This window comes from Hyperoodon ampullatus (assembly GCF_949752795.1).
Source record: "Hyperoodon ampullatus genome assembly, chromosome: 9".
Taxonomy (NCBI): domain Eukaryota; kingdom Metazoa; phylum Chordata; class Mammalia; order Artiodactyla; family Ziphiidae; genus Hyperoodon; species Hyperoodon ampullatus.
Window position 1 is genome coordinate 12,196,569 of NC_136922.1, and position 25,263 is coordinate 12,221,831.

At 38.5% G+C, this 25,263-nt stretch overlaps 1 protein-coding gene across 1 annotated transcript in view; it reads right to left on the reverse strand.

The window, feature by feature from the left end:
- The window catches only part of ORC5 (origin recognition complex subunit 5), a gene marked incomplete at its 5' end in the record, with an annotated part of 83,225 nt that overhangs the window by 3,643 nt on the left and 54,319 nt on the right, over positions 1–25,263 (reverse strand). Inside the window, one exon of the mRNA XM_079711767.1 lies at positions 4,736–4,848. Coding sequence (XP_079567893.1) covers positions 4,736–4,848 — 113 coding nt within the window. The remainder of the gene's footprint in view (positions 1–4,735; positions 4,849–25,263) is intronic.

Consider the following 25,263-nt stretch of genomic DNA (forward strand, 5'->3'; position numbering starts at 1 on the left):
TTAGTAGGTAACAAGCCTCTCTTCCTCTTTATAGCAAAAATAGTCTAGAATGTAGGCACATGAGGATAGGATACAAATCTGTTATACTTCTTGCTATATCCCCAAAGCCTAGCATAGGGATTATAATGGACAACACAATAAATCTCAAGTGAATAAAAAGCATTCTATGTACTGCACCAACTTTCTTATAAATACGACTTAAATGCCCTATAACCTGACTTCTACTCCACTGTATCCCGAAAGTGTTCTTGATAAAGTTACAAATGACTGCTTTACCATTAAATCGGATAGACTTGGTCTGATTTCTTGACAATTTTGACCATTACTCCATTGCCTTAGGTTTTTCTACCTTTCTTGTATAATACACAACTTTTTATATCACTGTTTTGTCCACTTAAGCTTGTATGATGAGTGTTTTCCTGTGTTTTTATCCTTCAAAATTATGATTTTAAATATCCACACAATGGTTTTTTTGGTAAGAATATATAATAAATTACTGATCCATTCCCTTACTTTGGATATTTAGGTTGTGTCCTGTGATCTAATTGTTCATTCTCTGCCACGGGTGTCTGGAACTAGGGCTACCTACTTCATCTGTGCTAACTATCCTCAGGATCTCTGATCTCCACCAAACCTCGATTTGGAATGAAACTCTGTCTCCTTAGTAGCTCCGTTCTTCTTGCCGCCCCCAGAGTCAAGTCCACAATTGTTCCCTTTCATCTGAAATTTTACCGCTAATCATGATTTTTAAAAAACATGCAATACTTTGGACATTTGGCATATATTAAGTTTAAAGTCTTGTGCTGGGTTTGAGTAAGGCAATGACCGACACAGTCTCTGCTCTGAGTTTCATGGACTTATACTGCAGGGAGGAAGTTCTAATTACTGAATTAATTATTTACGTAAAATAATGATAAGTCTCAGAAGATAAGGGGACCTGTATAACTGTTTATAGTGTGTGTGTGCAGGCGTGAGCGATGGGAGGTCATTGTATGTTTGAGATGGCTTCTTCAAGGAAGAGACATTTAAACTGAAATCTAAAGGTTACGCAGCAGTTAGCTAGATCAAGGAGAGGGGGAGTTGGGAAGTGCTGCATATGCAATGAACGATGTATATGAAGAACTGAACACAGCCAGAGCGGCTGAAGTGCAAATACCTAGGGGAGAAGATGTGCGTGGCAGGTGTGGCTGGGCGTAAAGGCCAGGGCCAGGTCACTGGGGCCTCGCCGGCTATTTTAAACATTCTGTCTTTTATCCGAAGAGTTATGGGAAACTATTGATATTAAAGACTTCTAAGTAGGAAGGTGATATTAAATTTTTATAAGATCATTCTGGCAATAGTGTGGACAACAAATTATAAGGGAATAAGAGTAGGCAGAAGACCAGTTAGGAAGCTACCAGAGAAGAGATGATGGCGGCCTGGTCTAGAGGGCTAACAGAACAAATGACAAAAGTGAATGAATCTGAGATACAACAGGAGGGACCCAACAGGCTCAAAAGGACTAATGCTTGGGTACTGCGGGTGTGGGAGTGAGAAATGTCAAAAATGACTCCCAGGATTCAGGCCTGTGCAACACGGCAGACTGCAGTGCTAATCACTGAACCAGGGAACACTGGAGGAAAGCTGCATCACTCCTTTTTTGTTGGCAGGCAGAAGCAGAGGTAGGAATTCCTGAGTTCAGTTTTGTAAATACATTGATATAGGCGGGAAACATCCAATAAAGGTCAAGAATATTAGAAAAAAGGTCTGGCCTTTAAAAACTGGGGAGTAAGATTAGTGCACAGATAGTTGTTGAAGCAGGGGTAAAGCTAAAATTACCTAGGAAAAAATATAGTATGAAAAGAAAAAAGAGCCAAGCCTCACGGACCCGCTACATTTAAAGGTCAGGTGGAGAGGATATGCTGGCAAATGAGCTTCAGAAGAAACAGCCAAAGAATAAATATGAAAACCAGAAGACTGGAATCATGGGCTCTAGGAGAAGAGAGTTCTGAGAGACAGAGAGAGAGAGAGGTCAACCGTGCTGGGTGCCTGAAACAACAGAACAGATAGTCTGAGGACTGCAAACGGTTCTGGTGCAAGGGAGGAGATGGAACTCAGAGCAGAAGTGGAAGAATCCACCTTAGACAGTAAGAGGATCCCAACCTACTGATGAAGGAAAGACAGAAGATGGGCACCCATGTAGGTAGCTGAAGAAGTTCTCAACGGATAGTCTCGATTGAGCTCCGTGAAACAGTGAATGCTGAACTGAGTGAGTACAGACATTAGGACTTGTGGTTTGAATAGAGTCAAGAATCTAGGTTGAAAAGAAACCTATGAACCATGTGCTCTACTGTTCAATACATGAGGTGGAATGGCTGGGAGGCTGGTCAAAGATCATCAGTCATAAGGAGAAGAGGAAAATAGAGCCAGACTGCAAGAGTCTCACAGAAACCCACATTTTCACAAGAAATTGGGGGAAAGTAACAATCTAGAAATGGCAACAAGAAAAAAGGATAGCACTTAAAGAGCATCCAACCCTGAGGGACTGGGGTTTGAGAAAGTAAGAAGCTACCAGTAGAGATAACTCTAGGGAAAGTAGTATCTCCAGGTAAGAATCAGGTTTTCATTAAGGCAGTGACGAAGAATATTAGGGAAAGATAAAAGGATGGGGGAGGGAGGGAAAAAATGGCAGGTTAAATCATCAGAAAAGAAGTACAAAAACATCACTGGGATGAGAGGGTGGATGAGGGCAGATGAGGAAAGAGGGAGGTGACTATTCTTTGGACACTGCCCATGGAAAGTAAGAAAGAGTAAACACATGTAACAAAGCAAGTTAGAGTTCCCAAGCTCTACAGCAAAATTCCAGGTCTACAATTCCTGCTCCCTTCTGAGGCTGTAAATGGATGTGCACTTCTCTGGATGTGTTTAATATCAATGATGCTGTGGATTAAGCAACACACAGTTCAGTTCGGTTCACTGCATATTCATCATATGGGGCACTCACAAACCTGTCCTGTACATGATTATGATGGGGCACAACACAACACATACAGTCACGACAAAATCCCTGAAGTAAACATTCAGCATTCAAAAGTTATGCCTTTGAGCCGCAGAGCACAGGGAGATCAGCCCGGTGCTTTGTGACCGCCTGGAGGGGTGGGATGAGGAGGGTGGGAGGGAGGAGATGCATGAGGGAAGGGATGTGGGAACAGATGTATATGTATGACTGATTCACTTTGTTATAAAGCAGAAACTAATAAAAAAAATAAAAAAAAATAATAAAAAAAAAGTTATGCCTTTGACAGATGCTCTTAAGATACAGAGTTTAAATACCATTATTTAGAAACAGAAAGTTCCTGCTTTATGGTCATGTGGAATGCATTCCAAAAAAGTGTCTGCTCAATTTCCTCAGTGTAAAAGTTTGTCCAGTTTTATCATAACAACACATTTCAAAACCTTCATTTCAAGTTTCAGAGTCTACATGTCATCAAAATATCTCAATACCTGCTTCATAGTATCACAGAACTTTTAACTCAGAAGAGACTTTGGGGCAGAGGCTGCCAACCTGTGGACTGCAGAAACTTTAAGAAACTGTAAAATTCATTAGAGGAGATCTGCGAATCCATACCTATGTCAAGCACTGGTTTTATTTTTAGGCTGAATGATGTTCCATGCCTATATATTATTAATTTTGAAACATACAAAAATACTTCCATGATTTTAAAAGAGTTTTAAAATGGAATCATCATATTCAAAAAGGTTGGGAAGACACTGAGTTACGGCTTGTCTTGTTCCACCTACCAGACTACCCACACACCACCTCTTCTACTACAAGTCTTGACAAACTGTTGCCCAGTTGCAACCATAATGGCTGGAACATTTTGCCTAACAGCAAGTACACCTCTTCATGAGGAAACTCGTTACATTTTTAGATAGCTTTCATTTTGACAGACATACTTTCCTCCCTTGAATTTCTAATGCTCTAGAATTATCAAGAATTCGTTTCATCCATTTTGCACATGACAGCCTCTGAAATACTTGAGGTGGTTACCATATCCTTCCTAAGCCTTTTCTCTCACACCTTGCCCCTCACTCAGGGATGTGACATGGTTCCTCATTCTACTACTCTCCTCCTGCCCCCTCAGCATGTACCCATTCAGTAATGCCCCCTTTTTAAAACTCCAAGCACAGCATAGCATACCACATTTGATCTGCCTATGGCAACACACAGTAGACCTATTATATCGCTTGAACAAGACACCAAGACTTTTAAAACCCTGCAGTCATCTAAAATACTTAGAACTTAAGCCAGGTCTCTTCCATCTTGTTTTAGTACCTATGAGGTTTTTTGTTTTTTGTTCTTTTAATTGAGGTAACAATGGTTTTTAACATTATATAAGTTTCATGTGTAACTGTATTTTGACTTCTGTATACACTACAGTACATACTAGTTTTTTGTAGTCAACTGCCCATTAAATCCTACCTTGCTACTATGTGACCATTATTTCAGTCTGTTAAGGTCTCTCAGAATCTTGATTTTTTGCCATATAACATGTTAGCTAATTCTCCCAATTTTATGTCATTTGTAAATTTGATGAGAGGGTTCATTCTACAGTGAAACTTATGCATTCTTGGCACTAAAATGACCTTTTCTTGCTTAAATGACTAATGACATTACATTAGAAAGATTAATTTTTATATTTAGTATATCATTTACATAATTTGACATTTAAGTTAACAATTATTCTACACTTACCTAGCAATAGCTCTGATGAAGTCTAGAGATACTGTGCATTTGTATTTTGGTCCATCAAGCTGATCGTCATGGCCAACCAGGGTTAATAGCTGAAGAGTCACTAAAGAGGTAATCTAAAAATAAGAAAGCATTTTTATAAGAAAATGGTTTAATCAGATTACATGATGCCCTTGTTTCTGAAATAGTTTATACTTTGATAAAGATATAGAACTGAATTCACAAGAACATCTGCAAAGAATATGACTACTTTGAAATTTGTATATACAAATTTGTACATATGCTTAAAGTCTTAGTTAAACCAAGGATCAACCTTTAAGGACTCCACTAGAGACAAATTTATTTCATCTAATGACACACACGACTGCTAACCTTTAAAAACTATAAACAAAGGACATTCCTTCTCTCCATAAAAAATTTATGAAGTTTCTACCTAAATAGCTCAGAATAGCAAATCTGGACTCCCTTGAGAACTGAGCAGTTAAAATGTGAAAGTGGGCCTTTTTCAGAGCTGGATAGCTGGTTACGTAAGAAATACATCCTTCAGACCTGGACTTAGTCTTCTTTTAAAACTGATCACCAACTAGGTAGTCAGGAAAACAACGGGTGGATTAATACTGGCAAAAGCAAAAGTGTATTTTGACAGGTCAAAATCAAAATAACTTCACATGCATAAGGCCAACAAAAGTGTTAAATGCTCCGAAATCCAAGAAAGAAAGCTGACCCAAGAGCTGAAATTCTTTGAGTAGCCCATTCTCTTCTCCCAATTTTTTATTTTCATCTCCTGCAGGCCAACAGAAAAAAGAAACCAGCAATGGCAAGATCTGGAGACTTGGTGACCTGTAACTGCCCGTGGCAATATAAGGGATAACAGTTATAGTATCCGTAATACCTAATCATGTGTCTTAGGAATAAAAAAATGCTCGCTTAACTTGAGATCAATACCTTGAGATGCAGTAAACATTCTGAGTAATAGTAGTAGTGATTTGCTTCGTACCAAGTACCTATACACAGCATCTCATTTATTCCTCTTGACCCTACAAGGTGGACACTATCATACTCATTTTATAAACGAGCCTTAGAGATGTTAAGTAACTTTCCTCAGATCCCAGAACTGGAGGTGGCTTAACAAGAATTCAAACCTAGAGTGCTAGCTCACCGTATTATGCTGCAAAGACTCCACTGTTTCCCATTACAATTTTTTTTTTTTTTTTTTGCGGTACGCGGGCTTCTCACTGTTGTGGCCTCTCCCGTTGCGGAGCACAGGCTCCGGACGCGCAGGCTCAGCGGCCATGGCTCACGGACCCAGCCGCTCCGCAGCATGTGGGATCTTCCCGGACCGGGGCATGGACCCGTGTCCCCTGCATTGGCAGGCGGACTCTCAACCACTGCGCCACCAGGGAATGCCCTCCCATTACAATTTTTTAACTTTATTATTATTATTATTATTTTGGCTGCGCCAAACAGCTTGCAGGATCTGTTCCCTGACCAGGGATCGAACCCGGGCACAGCAGTGAAAGCACCAAATCCTAACCACTAGACCACCAGGGAACTCCCTCCCATTACAATTTCAAAGGGAAAACTGTTACGCAGTGTTCAGTTGGCTGTCATTACTTTATTAACAATTTTTTAAATGAATATATGGATAGATTACCACAGTATTTTATGTATAGAAAATACTACATTTAGCAAATGTAAAACATTTTTTCAATTAGAAAAACATTTTGTATCAATACATCGAAATATGAAGCTCTGCATTCAAAAGGCTAAGACTTTAATTTCTAATATTACAAATTAGATTATGTCTTGAAACATTTATTTTTTTAAGTAAATTTATTTATTTATTTTTGGCTGCACTGGGTCTTCGCTGCTGCGCACAGGCTTTCTCTAGTTGCTGCGAGTGGGGGCTACTCTTCATTGCGATGAGCAGGCTTCTCACTGCGGTGGCTTCTCTTGTTGCGGAGCATGGGCTCTAGGTGCACGGGCTTCCGTAGTCGTGGTTCATGTGCTCTAGAGCAAAGGCTCAGTAGTTGTGGTGCACGGGCTTAGGTGCTCCACGGCATGTGGGATCTCCTCGGACCAGGGCTTGAACCCATGTCCCCTGCACTGGCAGGCAGATTCTTAACCACTGCGCCAGCAGGGAAGTCCGGAAACATTTTTTATAGATGTTCTATGCGTTGAAAAGAACATGTATTTTGAAGCTGTTACGCTCTCCATTCTACATATATTAGATCAAGCATGTCTGTATTGTTGAAATCTTATAAACATCATTTTTTATCTACTTGAGGGAGGTACTAAAATTCTCCCCTTATAATAAGAAGTTTGTCCTTTTCTCTTTATAATTGTTAGTTTTTGCTTTATATTTTTGAATCTATGTTATTTGATGCATACATTTAAAATTATAATGTTTTGCTGGCAAATTAAACCTTTTCATTATCTAATGGTCCTTTTTTTCAAAAGTAATGGCTTTGCCTTAAAGTGTGTTTTTTTCTAATATTAATATACCTATATCAGCATTCTTTTAGGTGCTAATCTTCTTTCGTATGTACTTTTCATCATTTTACTTTCAGGTTTTGTCTTTTCTTAACTTTAGATAGTGCTCACATAAACAACATGTAGTGTGATTTTCTTTTTATAGTCAGTCTAACAACAGTCCTTTTGGCTGGACTATATATACTCCATTTGCTTTCACTGTAAAGATATTCTAAAATTTTATTTCTACCATTATGTCAAGCTTTCTATTTCTCCTTCTTCTATGTGTCTTTCTTATTCCTTTCTTGCCTTTTATTGAACTGAATTATAATATTTTGAGGACTGCCCTGGTGGTCCAGTGGTTAAGACTCTGTACTTCCAAGGCAGGGGGCGTGGGTTTGATCCCTGGTGGGGGAACTAATGTCACATATGCCGTGGGGTGCGGCCAAAAAAAAAAAAAATTAATCCCCACTGAGATGTAGACATTCAAGAAAACACTTGAAAAAGATGGAAAAAAAGATATGAATTATAATATTTTTTCATCCTACTGTTTTACTCTATTACCTTGGAAATAGTTTTATACTCTAATTTCCATTTTAATTTTTTCTTTGGCCCCCAAGCTATTTAAGAATTCTTCTTTAATTTTCAACTCATAAAGTTCCTCTAGTATTCTTCTGATTCTTTTTTAAGGGGGGGATATCACAGAATGTAGTCTGTATGCTACCAATCCTTTGAAATTTGATGAGAAAGCTGGATTCTTCAGGGGGAAAGAAGAAGGCACAGGGACACGAATGCCACTGTGGCAGAGTGAAATTGACCACAGTGGTCACTCTGCCTGTCCTGCCTGCCAAGCCCCTTCCCTCTTTGTCCCAAGAATGTCTTCAGCTGATGGCAAATGAGTGAAAAACATGCCCACAAAATGGGATGACCATCATAGGCAAACTAGGTGGAGTGAGACAAGAGTTTTCTCTCTTACTTATACACATACTTATATCCTATCCTCCATTTTGCCTCTTGGACTGCAAAGCCTAAAATATTGACTATGTGGGCCTTTTACTGAAAAAGTTTGCCAACCTCAGCATTTAAAAAATTGCTAGATTCAGACAATTAATTTAACCAATGTAGAAATAGAGATGTTCAGTGACTTGTCCAAAATGATAATGACTAGATAATGACAGAAACTTACTTGACTAGGATTTAGGTCTCCTAACTACAATTCCAAAACTTATGAAAAGAATGACTAAAATGCGATCATAGCTGAGAGCTAACTTCTAATAAGTTGTATTATAATCTTGCCTGAATAAAGAATGTGTTAAAAGAATGAGGATGATCTGTAAAAACGGGAGTGTTCAAGAGAACAGACCTGTCAGTGTGCCTCCAGCCAACAGGACCAAGGGATCCTTACCCATTAACTTGGAAATCTGGTATGTGCTGTAAGTATGTGCTCACCGTGGAGGTGTAGTTGTCCAGCTGTCATTCTGTTAATGATTTTCTTAGTAATGTTTTATATGCACATATGAGTAAAGCTGATGAAAAGGTAAAAAAAATGTCAAGTTACTCAACATTTTTATAAATGTGCTCCCATTTACCTAGTTTAGGAGTTAAGCTTAATGAAACAGAAAATTAAGTTGGTTGTTAAAAATGTGTGAAATAGGGGGCTGGAGGAAGATGGCGGAAGAGTAAGACGCGGAGATCACCTTCCTCCCCACAGATACATCAGAAATTCATCTACACGTGGAACAACTCCAACAGAACACCTACTGAACGCTGACAGAAGACCTCAGACCCCCCAAAAGGCAAGAAACTCCCCACATACCTGGGTAGGTCAAAAGAAAAAAAGAATAAACAGAGACAATAGGATATGGACGGGACCTGCACCAGTGGGAGGGAGCCGTGAAGGAGGGAAGGTTTCTACACACTACAAGCCCCTTCGAGGGCGGAGACTGCAGGTGGCGGAGGGGGAAAGCTTCGGAGTAGCGGAGGAGAGCACAGCAACAGGGGTGCGGAGGGCAAAGCAGAGAGATTTTGGCACAGAGGATCGGTGCCCTCAGGCACACATCAGTCCGAGAGGCTTGTCTGCTCAGCCGCCAGGGCGGGCGGGGCTGGGAGCTGAGGCTCGGGTATCGGCTTTCAGTCGGAGCGCAGGGAGAGGACTGGGGCTGGCGGCAGGAAGAGACCCTGAAGGGGTTAGTGCTAGCCCGGAGGGAGTCCGGGGAAAGGGTCTGGAGCTACCGGAGAGGCAAGAGACTTTTTTCCCTTTTGTTGCCTGGTGCGCGAGGAGAGGGCATTCCCCTCCCTCCCCTCTGCCTGAGTGAGCCAGAGCCCCCGAATCAGCGGCTCCTTTAAACCCATCCTGTCTGAGCGAAGAACGGACGCCCTCCGGCGACCTACGCGCAGAGGCGGGGCCAGGTCCAAGGCTGAGACCCGGGAGTTGTGAGAGCAGAGACAGGGAAATCTCTCTGTGCAGCCTCGGAGGCAGCGGATTAAAGCTCCACGGTCCATTTGATGTGCCCTGCGTCTGTGGAGTGCATGAATGGACAGCGAATCATCCCAAATTGAGGAAGTGGACTTTGAGGACAAGATTTAAGACTTTCCCCCCTTTTTTCCTCTTTTTACAACGAATTATCTCAAATTAAGGAGGTGGACTTAGCAAGATTTCAGACATTTCGCCCTTTTCCTCTTTTTAAAACGAATTATCCCAAATCGAGGAGGTGGACTTGGAGAGCAAGATTTTTGATTTTTCCCCCTGCTCTCTTTTTGTGAATGTGTATGTGTAATCTTCTGTGTAAGATTCTCTCTGTATAGCTTTGCTTCCAGCATATGTCCCAGGGTTCTATCGGTCCGTGTTTTTTTTCAATAATTACTTTTTAATTTTAATAACGCTACTATATTTCATACTTTATTCTATTTTACTTTACCTGCTCTTTCTTTTTTTCCTCCCTTCCCTTCCTCCCTCCCTCCCTCCGCTCCTCCTTTCCTTCTTTCTTTTTCTTTCCTCCATCCCTCCCTCCCTCCCACCCTTCTTCTTTCCACTTTCTTTTTCTTTCCTTCCTCCCTCCCTCCCTCCTGTCTTTCTTTCTTTCTTTCCTTCCTCCCTCCCTCCCTCCCTTCTTCCATTCACTCTTCCTTTTGCTTTCATTCCTCCCTCCCTCCTTTCTTTCCTTCTTTCTTTCCATCCTTCCTCCCTCCCTCCCTCCTTTTCTTTCTTTCTTCCTTCCTTCCTTTCTTCCCTTCTTCCTTTCTTTCCCTCTCTCTTTCTTTCTTCTACTAATTATTTCTTTCTACTTTTTCTCACTGTTATTCTGAGCCGGGTGGATGAAAGGCTCTTGGTGCTGCAGCCAGGAGTTAGTGCTGTGCCTCTGAAGTGGGAGAGCCAACTTCAGGACACGGGTCCACAAGAGACCTCCCAGCTCCACATAATATCAAGCAGCGAAAATCTCCCAGGGATCTCCATCTCAACACCAGCACCCAGCTTCAGTCAACGACCAGCAAGCTACAGTGCTGGTCACCCTATGCCAAGCAACTAGCAAGGCAGGAACACAACCCCACCCATTAGCAGAGAGGCTACCTAAAAACATAATAAGGCCACAGGCACCCCAAAACACACCACCAGACGTGGACCTGTCCACCAGAAAGACAAGATCGAGCTTCAACCACCAGAACACAGGCATTAGTCCCCCCCACCAGGAAGCCTACACAACCTACTGAAACAACCTTAGCCACGGGGGACAGACACCAAAAACAACGGGAACTACGAATCTGCAGCCTGCAAAAAGGAGACCCCAAACACAGTAACATAAGCAAAATGAGAAAGCAGAAACACACACAGCAGGTGAAGGAGCAAGATAAAAACCTACCAGACCTAACAAATGAAGAGGTAATAGGCAGTCTACCTGAAAAAGAATTCAGAATAATGATAGTAAAGCTGATCCAAGATTCTATTTCCCAGATCCAAAATCTTGGAAATAGAATAGACAATATGCAAGAAACAGTTAACAAGGACCTAGAAGAACTAAAGATGAATCAAGCATCGATTAAAAACACAATAAATGAAATGAAAAATACTCTAGATGGGATCAATAGCAGAATAACTGAGGCAGAAGAACGGATAAGTGAGGTGGAAGATAAAATAGTGGAAATAACTGATGCAGAGCAAAATAAAGAAAAAAGAATGAAAAGAATAGAGGACAGTCTCAGAGACCTCTGGGACAACATTAAACGCACCAACATTCGAATTATAGGGGTTCTAGAAGAAGAAGAGAAAAAGAAAGGGACTGAGAAAATATTTGAAGAGATTATAGTTGAAAACTTCCCTAATATGGGAAAGGAAATAGTTAATCAAGTCCAGGAGGCACAGAGAGTCCCATACAGAATAAATCCAAGGAGAAATACGCCAAGACACATATTAATCAAACTGTCAAAAATTAAACACAAAGAAATCATATTAAAAGCAGCAAGGGAAAAACAACAAATAACACACAAGGGAATCCCCATCAGGTTAACAGCTGATCTCTCAGCAGAAACTCTACAAGCCAGAAGGGAGTGGCAGGACATAATTAAAGTGATGAAGGAGAGAAACCTGCAACCAAGATTACTCTACCCAGCAAGGATCTCATTCAGATTTGATGGAGAAATTAAAACCTTTACAGACAAGCAAAAGCTGAGAGAGTTCAGCACCACCAAACCAGCTTTACAACAAATGCTAAAGGAACTTCTCTAGGCAAGAAACACAACAGAAGGACTATACCTACAATAACGAACCCAAAGCAATTAAGGAAATGGGAATAGGAACATACATATCAATAATTACCTTAAATGTAAATGGACTAAATGCTCCCACCAAAAGACACAGAGTGGCTGAATGGATACAAAAACAAGACCCATATATATGCTGTCTACAAGAGACCCACTTCAGACCTAGAGACACATACAGATTGAAAGTAAGGGGATGGAAAAAGATATTCCATGCAAATGGAAATCAAAAGAAAGCTGGAGTAGCAATTCTTATATCAGACAAAATAGACTTTAAAATAAAGACTATTAGAAGAGACAAAGAAGGATACTACATAACGATAAAGGGATCGATCCAAGAAGAAGATATAACAATTGTAAATATTTATGCACCCAACATAGGAGCACCTCAATACATAAGGCAAATACTAACAGCCATAAAAGGGGAAATCGACAGTAACACAATCATAGTAGGGGACTTTAACACCCCACTTTCACCAATGGACAGATCATCCAAAATGAAAATAAATAAGGAAACACAAGCTTTAAATGATACATTAAACAAGATGGACTTAATTGATATTTATAGGACATTCCATCCAAAAACAACAGAATACACATTTTTCTCAAGTGCTCATGGAACATTCTCCAGGATAGATCATATCTTGGGTCACAAATCAAGCCTTGGTAAATTTAAGAAAATTGAAATTGTATCAAGTATCTTTTCCGACCACAATGCTATGAGACTAGACATCAATTACAGGAAAAGATCTGTAAAAAATACAAACACATGGAGGCTAAACAATACACTACTCAATAACGAAGTGATCACTGAAGAAATCAAAGAGGAAATTAAGAAATACCTAGAAACAAATGACAACGGAGACACGACGACCCAAAACCTATGGGACGCAGCAAAAGCAGTTCTAAGGGGGAAGTTTATAGCAATACAATCCCACCTTAAGAAACAGGAAACATTTCGAGTAAACAACCTGACCCTGCACCTAAAGCAATTAGAGAAAGAAAAACAAAAAAACCCCAAAGTTAGCAGAAGGAAAGAAATCATAAAGATCAGATCAGAAATAAATGAAAAAGAAATGAAGGAAACGATAGCAAAGATCAACCAAACTAAAAGCTGGTTCTTTGAGAAGATAAACAAAATTGACAAACCATTAGCCAGACTCATCAAGAAAAGAAGGGAGAAGACTCAAATCAGTAGAATTAGAAATGAAAAAGGAGAAGTAACAACTGACACTGCAGAAATACAAAAGATCATGAGATTACTATAAGCAACTCTATGCCAATAAAATGGACAACCTGGAAGAAATGGACAAATTCTTAGAAATGCACAACCTACCAAGACTGACTCAGGAAGAAATAGAAAATATGAATAGACCAATCACAAGCACTGAAATTGAAACTGTGATTAAAAATCTTCCATCAAACAAAAGCCCAGGACCAGATGGCTTCACAGGCGAATTCTATCAAACATTTAGAGAAGAGCTAACACCCATCCTTCTCAAACTCTTCCAAACAATATCAGAGGAAGGAACACTCCCAAACTCATTCTACGAGGCCACCATCACCTTGATACCAAAACCAGGCAAGGATGTCACAAAGAAAGAAAACTACAGGCCAATATCACTGATGAACATAGATGCAAAAATCCTCAACAAAATACTAGCAAACAGAATGCAACAGCACATTAAAAGGATCATACACCATGATCAAGTGGGGTTTATTCCAGGAATGCAAGGATTCTTCAATATACGCAAATCAATCAATGTGATACACCATATTAACAAGTTGAAGGAGAAAAACCATATGATCATCTCAATAGATGCAGAGAAAGCTTTCGACAAAATTCAACACCCATTTATGATAAAAACCCTGCAGAAAGTAGGCATAGAGGGAACTTTCCTCAACATAATAAAGGCCATATATGACAAACCCACAGCCAACATTGTCCTCAATGGTGAAAAACTGAAACCATTTCCACTAAGATCAGGAACAAGACAAGGCTGCCCACTCTCACCACTCTTATTCAACCTAGTTTTGGAAGTTTTAGCCACAGCAATCAGAGAAGAAAAGGAAATAAAAGGAATCCAAATTGGAAAAGAAGAAGTAAAGCTGTCACTGTTTGCAGATGACATGATACTATACATAGAGAATCCTAAAGATGCTACCGAAAAACTACTAGAGCTAATCAATGAATTTGGTAAAGTAGCAGGATACAAAATTAATGCACAGAAATCTCTGGCATTCCTGTACACTAATGATGAAAAATCTGAAAATGAAATCAAGAAAACACTCCCATTTACCATTGCAACAAAAAGAATAAAATATCTAGGAATAAACCTACCTAAGGAGACAAAAGACCTTTATGCAGAAAATTATAAGACACTGATGAAAGAAATTAAAGAGGATACAAATAGATGGAGAGATATACCATGCTCCTGGATTGGAAGAATCAATATTGTGAAAATGACTCTACTACCCAAAGCAATCTACAGATTCAATGCAATCCCTATCAAACTACCACTGGCATTTTTCACAGAACTAGAACAAAAAATTTCAAAATTTGTTTGGAAAAACAAAAGACCCCGAATAGCCAAAGCAATCTTGAGAACGAAAAACGGAGCTGGAGGAATCAGGCTCCCTGACTTCAGACTATACTACAAAGCTACAGTAATTAAGACAGTGTGGTACTGGCATAAAAACAGAAAGATAGATCAGTGGATCAGGATAGAAAGCCCAGAGATAAACCCACGCACATATGGCCAACTTATCTTTGATAAAGGAGGCAGGAATGTACAGTGGAGAAAGGACAGCCTCTTCAATAAGTGGTGCTGGGAAAACTGGACAGGGACATGTAAAAGTATGAGATTAGATCATTCCCTAACACCATACACAAAAATAAGCTCAAAATGGATTAAAGACCTAAATGTAAGGCCAGAAACTATCAAACTCTTAGAGGAAAACATAGGTAAAACACTCTATGACATAAATCACAGCAAGATCCTTTTGGACCCACCTCCTAGAGAAATGGAAATAAAAACAAAGATAAACAAATGGGACCTAATGAAACTTCAAAGCTTTTGCACAGCAAAGGAAACCATAAACAAGACCAAAAGACAACCCTCAGAATGGGAGAAAATATTTGCAAATGAAGCAACTGACAAAGGATTAATCTCCAAAATTTATAAACAGCTCATGCAGCTCAATAGCAAAAAAACAAACAACCCAATCCAAAAATGGGCAGAAGACTTAAATAGGCATTTCTCCAAAGAAGATATACAGACTGCCAACAAACACATGAAAGAATGCTCAACATCATTAATCATTAGAGAAATGCAAATCAAAACTACAATGAGATATCATCTCACACCAGTCAGAAGGGCCATCATCAAGAAATCTAGAAACAATAAATGCTGGAGAGGGTGTGGAGAAAAGGGAACACTCTTGCACTGCTGGTGGGAATGTGAATTGGTACAGCCACTATGGAGAACAGTATGGAGGTTCCTTAAAAAACTAAAACTAGAACTACCATATGACCCAGCAATCCCACTACTAGGCATATACCCTGAGAAAACCATAATTCAAAAAGAGACATGTACCAAAATGTTCATTGCAGCTCTATTCACAATAGCCCGGAGCTGGAAACAACCTAAGTGTCCATCATCGGATGAATGGATAAAGAAGATGTGGCACATATATACAATGGAATATTACTCAGCCATAAAAAGGAACGAAACTGAGCTATTTGTAATGAGGTGGATAGACCTAGAGTCTGTCATACAGAGTGAAGTAAGTCAGAAAGAGAAAGACAAATACCGTATGCTAACACATATATATGGAATTTAAAAAAAAAAAAATGTCATGAAGAACCTAGGGGTAAAACGGGAATAAAGACACAGACCTACTTGAGAATGGACTTGAGGATATGGGGAGGGTGAAGGGTAAGCTGTGACAAAGCGAAAGAGAGGCATGGACATATATACACTACCAAACGTAAGGTAGATAGATAGTGGGAAGCAGCCGCAGAGCACAGGGAGATCAGCTCGGTGCTTTGTGACCACCTGGAGGGGTGGGATGGGGAGGGTGGGAGGGAGGGAGACGCAATAGGGAAGGGATGTGGGAACAGATGTGTATGTATGACTGATTCACTTTGTTATAAAGCAGAAACTAATAAATAAAAAAATAAAAAAATAAAAAAAAGAAAAAAAAAAAAGAATGCTCAACATCATTAATCATTAGAGAAATGCAAATCAAAACTACAATGAGATATCATCTCACACCAGTCAGAATGGCCATCATCAAGAAATCTAGAAACAATAAATGCTGGAGAGGGTGTGGAGAAAAGGGAACACTCTTGCACTGCTGGTGGGAATGTGAATTGGTACAGCCACTATGGAGAACAGTATGGAGGTTCCTTAAAAAACTAAAACTAGAACTACCATATGACCCAGCAATCCCACTACTAGGCATATACCCTGAGAAAACCATAATTCAAAAAGAGACATGTACCAAAATGTTCATTGCAGCTCTATTCACAATAGCCCAGAGCTGGAAACAACCTAAGTGTCCATCATCGGATGAATGGATAAAGAAGATGTGGCACATATATACAATGGAATATTACTCAGCCATAAAAAGAAACGAAACTGAGCTATTTGTAATGAGGTGGATGGACCTAGAGTCTGTCATACAGAGTGAAGTAAGTCAGAAAGAGAAAGACAAATACCGTATGCTAACACATATATATGGAATTTAAAAAAAAAAAAAAATGTCATGAAGAACCTAGGGGTAAAACGAGAATAAAGACACAGACCTACTTGAGAATGGACTTGAAGATATGCGGAGGGGGAAGGGTAAGCTGTGACAAAGGGAAAGAGAGGCATGGACATATATACACTACCAAACGTAAGGTAGATAGATAGTGGGAAGCAGCCGCAGAGCACAGGGAGATCATCTCGGTGCTTTGTGACCGCCTGGAGGGGTGGGATGGGGAGGGTGGGAGGGAGGGAGATGCATGAGGGAAGGGATGTGGGAACAGATGTATATGTATGACTGATTCACTTTGTTATAAAGCAGAAACTAAAAAAAAAAAAAAAAAAAAAGTGTGAAATAGTATTGTGCTCATTAAATGAGGTCATCTGTAAAGCAACTTAACACAGTGCCTGTAACACAGTTAGTATTCAATAATATGAGCTATTATTTATATTATTACCATGTATTAGCACTACTTTTTAATTTCAAATTTAATGACTAGGTTTCTTTTCTAATAGCCCATTAATTTACTGAAAACTCACTCTATTTTATTTGAAAACAGTTTCACATATATATATATATATATATCCTATTGCTTTCTGAATAATATGCCATGCTTGTTTAGAAAATAAAAAATAAAACTATCTGCAGGTTTAATATATGAGATTTATAAATATTGACCACAAACTATTGGTTACCTGTGGGGAGAAAGATGAGGGGAGGGACAAGAGTAGGGAATTAAATGGTAAAAACTACTATGTATAAAATAAATAAATTACAGGATATATTGTACAGCACAAGGAATATAGCAAATATTTTATAATAACTTTAAATGGAGTATAATGCCCCAAAATATTAAATCACCATGTTCTACACCTGAAACTAACATAATATTATAAACCAACTATATTTTAATTAAAAAAATACTTCTGAACAGGTCAAGAAAAGTAATGTGCACATATATAAATTACTTTGGAGAAACACTCAATGTGTCAATTTCACCAGGAAATGAAGATTAAAAAAATGAATTGACCAATAAAACCTGTATGAAAAATATAACAAATTAAAAATTATATGGCAGATTAGACCCAGATGTAGAGAAAATTAAGGAATATGAGGATAGTTCTGAAGAAATGATACAGAATGCAAACTAAAGAGGTTAAAAAAAGAGAAAATATGAAAGAGGTTAAAAAATAGAAAAGACAAAGTGAGAAGATCTAACATATTCCTAATCAAAGATCAAGAAGGAAAGGAGAGATGGAAAGAATAGGCCAGAAGTAATATCTGAAAAGACAACGGATGAAAATTCATTCAAAAAGATTAAAAACACCAAATCACAGAATTAAAGGACCAAATAAATATAAACAAGGAAAAATCAAAAGAAATCCATACCTAGACACATCATAGTGAAAGTACAGAACACCAAAGATAACGAGTTCTTAAAAGTAGCTAGAGGGCTTCCCTGGTGGCACAGTGGTTGAAAGTCCGCCTGCCGATGCAGGGGACACGGGTTCGTGCCCCGGTCCGGGAAGATCCCACATGCCGCGGAGCAGCTAGGCCCGTGAGCCATGGCCGCTGAGCCTGCGTGTCCGGAGCCTGTGCTCCGCAACGGGAGAGGCCACAACAGTGAGAGGCCCGTGTACCGCAAAAAAAAAAAAAAGGAAAAAAAAAAGTAGCTAGAAAAGGAAAAACAGATTATCTTCACAGGACTGGCAACTGGACTGACAGGTGTTTTAAGAACAACGATGACAGATAATTGAGAAGCTAATTTAAAAAAACAAAATGGTGCCAGGTACCACAACAGTAACAGAATTTGCTGTTTTCTCAGGTTTTGTTTTTCTACTTTTTTTTTTTTTAATGGAGTGTGCTGGATGTCTCTATAATTTTGTTCAGATGACTGCAGAACCTGGAAAAGCTGTTGCTGCTATTCATGCATAACATACTGCTATTGATCTTTTTATATAAATAAATAAGTCCATCTATCTATATACATATATATATAATTTGAATTTTTGGAAACTTTAGCTGTGCTGTCAACTTTGGAGAAGTATCCCAGTTGTACTGTGTTGGGTTGGCATTGTACAGAAATCAACAGCCATATTGGTCTAGAAATGTTAAACATAATTTTTTCCATTTGTACAGGGGTAACGCACTGTATTAAATATGTAAGGTCTTATCTACATGGGTTTGATTACAGAAACTAATAAAGTATTTTCTAAATAAAAAAAAGAACAATGATGAAAGACATAAAATAGTGGTGTATTTTCAACATACTGAAGAAAGTAACCGTTAACTCAGAACCGTATGGCCAGAAAAAACAATCGTTTAAGACTGAGAATGAAATAAAAGGCACATTTCCAAACTAAGAACAACCAAAGGTTTGCTATCAAAAGATTCCTATTCACTCAAATTCCTAAAATGTACCTCCAGGTGAAAGTAAAGGAATCCAAGTTGGAAGGTCTGAAGTGCAAGAAGGAATGAAGAATGAAGAAACTGATAAATGTGATGGTAAATCTAAATTAATTTGCCTGTTTAGGTGATAACAATACTATATTTTGGGTTTAAAAATAGGATTAAAGTGCACAATACCAGTAATACATAACTTGGGAGTGGACAAAATGAAGTTAAAATGTCCAAGGTCCTATGGTATCTGAGAGAATAAAGGTACTCACTAAATTTTGACTTTGATAAGTATGAATGTTATAATATTTATAGTAACAACTAAGAGAACAGAAACAAGTGTATGTACTTTAAATTAGAAGGGGAAACCTGAACTAGAAAAATCCAAAAGAAAGTAAGAAGAAGAAACAAAAATAGGTAAGACAAATATAAAGTATAAAACAAGATAATAGATATAAACAGAATTACATTAGTAATTATATTAAAAGGTAACTAACTTTTGCAAATAAAAGGCAAAGATTAAGTGACTGAAAAAATAAATCCAACTATATACTGTTTAGGAGAGATACATCTAAAACAGAAGAATATGGGAAGGTTAAAAGTCCAAGAACAAAATGAGATACATGAAGCAAACTAAAGAGAAAGAAAAATGATGAAGGTGTCTTCATGCCGACAAAAGAGAATTAAAAAGAGATTTAAAGAAGGGCTCACTTAGTAATGACAGAATGCAGGCCCTGAGCTCCTATCTCTCACAAGATGAGTGGCTTCAGACCCTTACTATGAAGGGATGAGACACAGAACAGGATGAGCAGCCAAGGAATAATGGGATCTTTGGGGGAAACTGAGTACTGCTGCAAGTCAGGACAAACTCATTTTCCTTCCCAGTTTAGAAACAGGTAGGGATCATGATGAGAAAGTAGGTCTGAAAGTTTAATGAATGGGAGGCTACACAGAAAAGACTTGACATCATCTCCTATGGCAAAATATACTCATTAACTTTGTTCCTTTCTATCTTTCTACAAGGAATTCATTTGCTAAAGTAGGTTAGTAATAGACATTTGAAACTCAGATTAATCTCCCTTTATTATTAAAAATAGACTTCTTTAGTAGTTCTTTTTCTTTTAATATAGAAGATATTACTTACATTTTACTTTCCCACTGGCATTTCCTTATACTATTTCTCATAACTTCTACTTTCCTGTGATTCAAATACTCTCACATATTTAATTCAATTCTTTAATCCAAACTGTATGCTATATTTACTCTTCTTCCATTTTCTTCATAAACACAAAATCTGTCTTTAATCTAGTTAAGTTAGAATTTCAAGAATATTTTCAGATATCTCACTGTCTTATTACTTTTACCATATTAGTTACAGCAAATTACCAAAGGCAATTAAGTTGAAACAGACAGTCCCTTGAATCACTTTCAGTTCTACCAAGATTCCATGATAAATGAATCACATAAATTACACAAGGGATATAGTACCACTTTAAGATGTAGCAGTCAAAAAGCATTTCCAAAATATTAGTAAGATGACTGCTCAATTTGTTGGGGGGTGGGAGGGTAGGGTCTGATTTAGGAGAAGCTTATACACAAAAAGTCTAAACCAAAGTGAAAATAATTAAATTGTCATGTGATTTTTCACATTAAAAAACACTAACTTCAGAGATCTTTTACTCCTTGAATTTACCATATGAACAAAACCAACATACAAATACATAATTTAGGAGAATGTTACATAAAGCAGGAGTACTTTGCCAGTTTATGAAAATAATGCGGAGTAAAACTGAAAAAATCAAATACAAAGATTAACTTACGGGTTCAACATTTTGAATCTCAAACATATTAATTTATGCCTAGATGAAAAATTCTGGAAAAAATATATGAAACTTTTGGAAAACTATTTCTATACATGTATAAGTACCAGAATACCCACCTTCCTCTCCATTATTGAATCCTGAAAATTACCTAATTTTTATTTCCCACTGCATATCCATGAAACTCTTGAGGACTTGGTCTAGGTACTGTGCATTCAAAGATGAATAGGATCATGGAAAATACTGATTTACTTCCTTGCCCAATGTTAAATGTTCATGACAAAATGATGAGGTCACATCTGCAGGCTGGCATTAATGCCTAAATATTTTGATATGGTCAGTAGGAATATGGCAAAAGTCTGTAAACAGTAAGGGTACTCAGGACCAGACTCAGTTTTGTATGTGAGTGTGTGCAAACGTAAGATAGAGGTGGAATCAGAGTCTTTCTCATCTGCTGCAGCAGCCGAGGATTTAGTAACAACGAAAACAGGCACACGAGTCACTACTGTTGTTAAGACCCCAAATGAAGGAAGTGATTTAGTTCCAGCAAATTAGAATTAACTGGAATATTTTGCAGGCTATAAAATTGATGTCTTAGAAAGATTTAATCTTTGTCGGGGAAAAGCTCTCTAAATAATGGCAAAATATATTTGAATATTTTGAAATCTTTTTTAGCACTGTCCAATTTACAGAATGCTTTTCATCCAATTGAGCTAAAATAACCCTAAAACATATTTCATAAACAAATACTAACAACAAGCCTAGCCAGAAGAAAATATATTTTAAAAAAAATACAGGAGGCCTTCTGGTCCAGATAACATGGCACAGATTCATATTTACAGTTCTTCCCTGCTAAGTGCAACTATAAACCCTGGAAATAACCTAAACAGCAACCAAAGGACTCTGAAAGGTGGAAAGAGGAAGGCAGACTGCTTAAGGACCCAGGAATGGAGGAATAATGTAGAGGCAGGAAGTCTGACGAATCCCCACCCAACAGCACAAGGTGACCCAGGCTCAGCATCTCCTGACACCCAATCCAGAATAGAAAGCTACCCAGGTAGGCTTATTTCTCTCCTGGACTGAACAGGAGTCCTGCCCAAAGGCTGGCAGTTGTACGTTGTATATCTGGCAAAACTATCCCTCGTGAATGAAGTGGAAATAAAGACATTCTCAAATGAGGGAAAACTAAAGAATCTGTCACTAGTAGACCTACCTTTGGAGCATGGCTAAATGGAGTTCTTTAAACAAAAGGGAAATAATAAAAGAAGGAACCTTGAACATCAAGACAGAATACAGAACGGAAAGAGCAGAAATATGGATAAAGTAGACTATCTCCTCATGAGTTTTCTAAATCATATTTGATTAAAAACTGACACCATCTGATAATCAAGACAATGATATTTAAAAAGTGGGAAAGTTAAAATAACCTAAACGTAAGTAAGGTTATCCTATTTCATTGGAAGTAGTAAAACATTGATACCACTTACAGAACTAAACATGCAATTACCATATTACCCAGAAATTGTACCCTTTGGGCATGTTCACACAAAAACCTGTATATGAACATTCATAGTAGTTTTATTTGTGACAGCCAAAAACCGGAAAGAACCCAGATACCCTTCAATGGGTGAATGGTTAAAAAACTGTATATTCCATATCATGGAATACAACTCAGCAGTAAAAAAGAATGAACTATTGGTACATGCAACAATTTGGATGACTCTCAAAGGAATTAATTATGCTGAGTGAAAAAAAATGCCAATCTCAATTGTTACATACTGTATGATTCCATTTAAACAAACTCTTGAAATGACAAAAATTTTAGAGGTGGAGATTAGTGGTTGCCAGGGATTAGGGGAGCAGGCAAGAGAGAGGTGGGTGTGGTTATAAAAGGAGGGGTCCTTGTGATGGTAGAACCGATATATTGACTGTGGAGTGAGATACACAGACCTACACATGGAATAAAATTTCAACTAACCAAATACACACGACATACACAAAAATGAATACATGTAGAAGTGGAAAATTTGATTAAGATCAGTAGATCGCATCAATGGCCATTTCCTGGTTGTGAAACTGGGTAAAGGGCATGTAGCAAGAAAGAGCCCTTATTATTTCTTTCAACTGCACATGCATCTACAGCAACTCAAAAAATGTTTTTAATTAAAAAATAACAACACTGCTAAAATACACAAAATATAGAGGGCTTTGAGAAAGACCTTATAAACTGCCAGAAGGCATTTTATCTCAAAATATTTAAGTACCTATGAAGTAGATACTTAAACCTACTCATAGAAATAAAAACATTTTTGACCTTTATTTACAGGGATTTTAAAGAAACTATTTGATAAAATATTGCTCAAAGAGGGTAAGTTTGAGAATATTATTCAATATTGATAGGTCACTGGGGTGAGGCTATATGGGTTTTTAAAAGTTTATAGATTACAGATTTTCCCACTGAAAGCCAGATAATTAGTTGTGACTTGTGGTTCAGCCACAAGGAGGATTTGTAGCTGCTGGTTTCATGCTGTGAGCCCATAAAAATATCACAATGTTGCTCCAAACCTGTGGCTAGTACAACTTATCACATCCTCTAAAGCACAGAAGGATTATAGCAAAATTGCTATTATATAAATCCCAACCTCAGTGTTCTACATTTCCCCAAATTCTACCTTTTATTTCTATTTTTTTCAATGGTGAAAGTTTTGTTTTTGTTTGTTTGGAGGCTATAGCAACCAAATGCACTTCAAAACTTACTAATTATCATGAAATAAAATTATGAGCTAGCCCATCAGGACTGGAATCCTTGGAGATCAATGCCTCATTTCACAGATGAGAAAACAGACATCATAAAAGGATGACTGGCATTATCAGCCCCTAGTCAGTCACCCGTAACAAATTAATATGTTGGACATGTTAGCAGATGTTTCAAATTATTAATCCAAAAGTCCCAATGAAAAAGAATATCACATATATACCATGCAAGAGGTTTACTAGAAAACATTTTAGAGTTGTGACAAACTTTAAATTAAGTACTTAATCCTAAGAATATTTAACATATTAAACATTTAACATATTTAACATATTAAAAATGCTTAGCCAAAATAATGCCTCACTTTGGGTGTTCATGAATATTAGAAGGTGGTCTGCCAAGACTATGACTACTGTAGTGAAGACCCCAGTCAGTGCCTTTTTTTTTTTTTTTTTTTTTGCGGTACGCGGGCTCCTCACTGTTGTGGCCTCTCCCGTTGCGGAGCACAGGCTCCAGACGCGCAGGCTCAGCGGCCATGGCTCACGGGCCCAGCCGCTCCGCAGCATGTGGGATCTTCCCGGACCGGGGCATGAACCCGTGTCCCCTACATCGGCAGGCGAACTCTCAACCACTGCGCCACCGGGGAAGCCCCCAGTCAGTGCTTTTATCTTTTCTTCTACTGCTCTTCAAAGTTCCTGAGAATGACACATATGTAACTGGCATTCACTCCTGAATGGTCAGTTCTACTGAGTATCAGTGACCATGGGTAATTAGTAGTATAGGGAGTGGAACTTGTTATTGAGTCCAGGCTCTATAGATTAGATATAGACATCGACAGATCTGTATCTACAGGCTATAGATATAGGCGTTGTACTAGGCACTTTATTTTATTTATTTTTAACATCTTTATTGGAGTATAATTGCTTTACAATGTGTACTAGGCACTTTGATTCCTTCAGTCCTCACAACGGCACAGCCACGAGTTAGGCTCTTTTTCGAGAAAAGGAAACATCTTCAGAGAGGTTAGTAAATATTCAAGATCACTGAGCTAATAGTGGTAAGAGTTACATCTGAATTCAAAGCTTATACTCCTTACACTACTCCAAAGGGAGATGCAGAATATAGGGAAGAGATCATCGTATTGAGACAGACTAAGGAAAGCTTTACAGAAGAAGGCACAAGTAAGGAAAAGTGAGTAAAAAGACAACTCTGGGGGCTTCCCTGGTGGCGCAGTGGTTGAGAGTCCGCCTGCCAATGCAGGGGACACGGGTTCATGCCCCGGTCCGGGAAGATCCCACATGCCACAGAGCGGCTGGGCCCGTGAGCCATGGCTGCTGAGCCTGCGCGTCTGGAGCCTGTGCTCTGCAACGGGAGAGGCCACAACAGTGAGAGGCCCGCGTACCGAACAAAAAAAAAAAAAAAAAAAAAAAAAGACAACTCTGAAAGCATTCCACAGTGAAAGGGGATACTGTGAGTCTGCTGGAGGTTAGAAACACAGCAGCAAAGGCACTGCAGATAAAACAGAGGAAAAAACTTAAATGAAATTGTAGCAAAAAGGATAAAGAAGTATCTCAACATAGGCAAAT